Source organism: Otolemur garnettii, unplaced genomic scaffold (genome assembly GCF_000181295.1).
Source record: "Otolemur garnettii isolate 467f Iridium unplaced genomic scaffold, OtoGar3 scaffold00220, whole genome shotgun sequence".
Classification (NCBI taxonomy): domain Eukaryota; kingdom Metazoa; phylum Chordata; class Mammalia; order Primates; family Galagidae; genus Otolemur; species Otolemur garnettii.
Window position 1 is genome coordinate 2,249,776 of NW_003852615.1, and position 3,298 is coordinate 2,253,073.

The 3,298-nt window shown below is 36.0% G+C and overlaps 1 protein-coding gene across 1 annotated transcript in view; it reads right to left on the reverse strand.

Annotated features, from left to right (window-relative positions):
- ADGRG7 (adhesion G protein-coupled receptor G7) overlaps positions 1-3,298 on the reverse strand; it is a 28,341-nt gene that overhangs the window by 18,241 nt on the left and 6,802 nt on the right. Inside the window, exon 5 of the mRNA XM_023508066.1 lies at positions 838-950. Coding sequence (XP_023363834.1) covers positions 838-950 — 113 coding nt within the window. The remainder of the gene's footprint in view (positions 1-837; positions 951-3,298) is intronic.

Consider the following 3,298-nt stretch of genomic DNA (forward strand, 5'->3'; position numbering starts at 1 on the left):
CCTGAATGGAGAAATCCAGGTGAAGAGAGGTGTGTGTTTAGATGTAATTATTCAAATTCGATTTTTTTAACTATGAAATTTTAAAACTTTCACCACTTGAAAACTTTATATATTTTTGAAAAAAACTTTCACTTTTTGCAAACATTATATATTTTAAAAATTATTCTCAAAAATTTGCTGGTTACCAATGTTTCTTTCTTTTGCAAATGTAAATTAATAGGCCTGGTTCTATTCACCCCTAAGGAATTATAGAATTGATGAGCTGTGGGACCACATTAATTTTACATGACAAAGTTATAATTACATGACATATAATCTTTTTTCAAGACGCTTGCCACAATTTGTAATTATATATATATTTTTGGGGAGGGGGGCTGGGGAGACAGAGTCTCACTATGTCTCCCTTGGTAGAGTGCCATGGTGTCATAGCTCACAGCTCACAGCAACCTCAAATTGTTGGGCTTAAGTAATTCTCTTGCCTCAGCCTCCCAAGTAGCTGGGACTACAGGTGCCCGCCACCATGCCCAGCTACTTTTTGTTGCCGCTGTCATTTTTGTTTAGCTGGCCCAGGCCCGGTTCCAACCCTCCACCCTCAGTGTATATGGCTAGCACCATAACCACTGTGCTATGGATGCTGAGCTGTGATTATATATTTATTCGTGTGTAATTCTTAGCCTTTCTAGGCCTGAATGTCTTCCTCTGTAAAATGAGCACATTCAACTAAATGTCTGAGTTCTCTTCAAGTTAAAACAGACAGTATTCTGATGAGAATATGCTGAGAATACATATATCAGGACAGCAATTGATGTAATGAAAAGAGCCTGCTTCTTCTCTTACCTGGTGACAATCTGAAATATTATTGTAAGAGCCAGACCAAAAATGGACAATGCACATCCAACGTTTGACGCGATATCTAGTGATGCTGGATACTGATAATTCTTTTTGAAAGTCTGAAAAATAGGTTAAAACTCATATTTTAAAGTAACAATTCCTGAAATGTCAATGAAAGTCAACATCATGAAGAGTTACATTGGTCAAAATAACCAGATTATTATCAGACATGTCTTCTTTTTATACAGCTCTGGTTATATTTAAAAATGAAATAAATTAGCCCCTTATCTTTAAGCAGCTTACTAATGCAGTTAGGGAACATAGGCAGATACAAAACTCTGCACACACTCAAGCCCCATAGTTGGTCCTAAGGAGCCTGTGGACACAGAAAGCCAGCCTCCACATGTGGTTTCACATCCTGCCATACCATATGCTGATCTGTGTTTGGTTGTGCACGCAGCATCTGCCCGTGCAGAGGGCTGGCCATGTATCCCTACGTAAATAGACCCGTGCAGCACAAACCCTTGTTCAAGAGTCAGCTGTATATACATTCCCTCAATCACTAACATCAAAGTTGTTTAAATTAGGTCTAAATTAGCCAAGCTATCAATTTCATTCTTTTTATGTGTAACTATTGACAATAAACCAAGCACATCTAAGTGTATGCACTAAAAATGGAGCTGCAGGAATAATTTTCATAGATGTGGAAAGATGTTCACATGATTCTGTTAGTTTTTTTAAAAAGGAGGGCTCATTTTCGTGTAATATATCTGTATCCCTGTATGTTTGTATATATGCATAGAGCAGCACATTTCTATGAGTGTGTACTCTTAGGAATCTGTTAAGGTAGTAGTAATGGTCACAGGGTGGGTTCAATATGGAGAATTCCTTTTGCTTGTCTTTACTTTCTGATTTTTTCAATTGTTAAAATGAGAAAAGCAATGTATGCTTATTTACAAAACAGGAGAATAATATGGAAGTATAAGAAAAGCGTATGTTCCTCTCTACTTCTAGCTATCCCTAACTATACTCTACCTTTTGAAATAGTTTATTCTTTTTCCAGAGTTGACTGTTTTGTACTGTTAAATTATTACCCAAATGTCCTACACAAATATATATAGGTTTGTTAAATAACAGGATTATGCTTGAATTGACATTGTGATTTTTCATAAGTATTTTCACATGAGTACATCGCTGTTTAGCAGGTAAAATTTTATACTTTATGCAATGCATATATACTGTTTTTATAGAAATAGAATAAAAATAAAAGAAACATTTTAAAAGTAATAAAATAAAAATTTCATGTTTTTGTGTGTAGTATACTAAGTAGCTACGTAAGGACTCATCAAATCCATAACTTTTTGGATTGTAGAAATAATCTATTTACTCAGAGCCTATGTGCTCTTACCTTATATACAATTCTAATTAGCCTTTTCAAAAAATATTGCAACCCAAAACTTATTCCAAATGTGGGTAGGCATCACTGAGACAGATTCTGATATTAGTGAGAAGATATAGTGAAAATTCTGACCTTAAAAAACAAGGCTTGGGTGGCTTCTGTGGCTCAAAGGAGTAGGGCACTGGCCCCATATACCAGAGGTTGTGGGTTCAAACCCAGCCCTGGCCAAAAAAATAAAACAAAATAAAATAAGGCTTTACTTTGTAACAAAGTAGGCTATCTAATTTAACATACATAGCAACCTGAGCTGTACACAGCCAGTCAATGTTACTATGGTTTTAAGATACCAAAAAAACAGTTAAAGTTTTATCTTTACTATCTTCTGATTGCAAAAGTGGATCTCTCTGTAAGTTATAAAAGAAATAGCTTAAATCAAAATAAGAGGGCCAGGCATGGTGGCTCATGGTGGGTGGACTGCCTGAGCTGAGGAGCTTGAGACCAGCTTGAGCAAGAGTGAGACCCCATCTCTAAAGCTAGCCAGGTGTTGTGGTGGGCCACTGTAGTCCCAGCTTCTTTGGAGGCTGAGGCAAGAGAATAGCTTGAATCCAAGAGTTTAAGGTTGCTGTGAGCTATGATGCTATGATGCTCTACCAAAGATGACAAAGTGAAACTCTCTCTCAAAAAAATAAAAATAAAAAAAATAAAAATAAGAGAGATCTGATAATTAAAAAGAAAACTACGGTTTTTTTCTCAGAAAAAAAAATTTTTTTTTAAGCAAAGTTCTATATTCAATAACCCAAGCTGTCCTTGTATAGTCTACTGATCTCCACTGGCTTCCCAAATACGGCTACATCATAGCTACTGAGGAATGAAAACATCTATGATTTGTAGCATCAATAGCTCCTTAATAAGGGAGAAGAAACGCTGCATATCTCCTCATTCCATTGCATACAAAACCACATATAAACTGACATTTTGGTTTTCACCAGAATAACAGGTTTCTAGAATTGGAACTTACAGAACCTCCTCTTCTTAAAAGAGTCACCACAAGAATTTTGAAGGCTACAC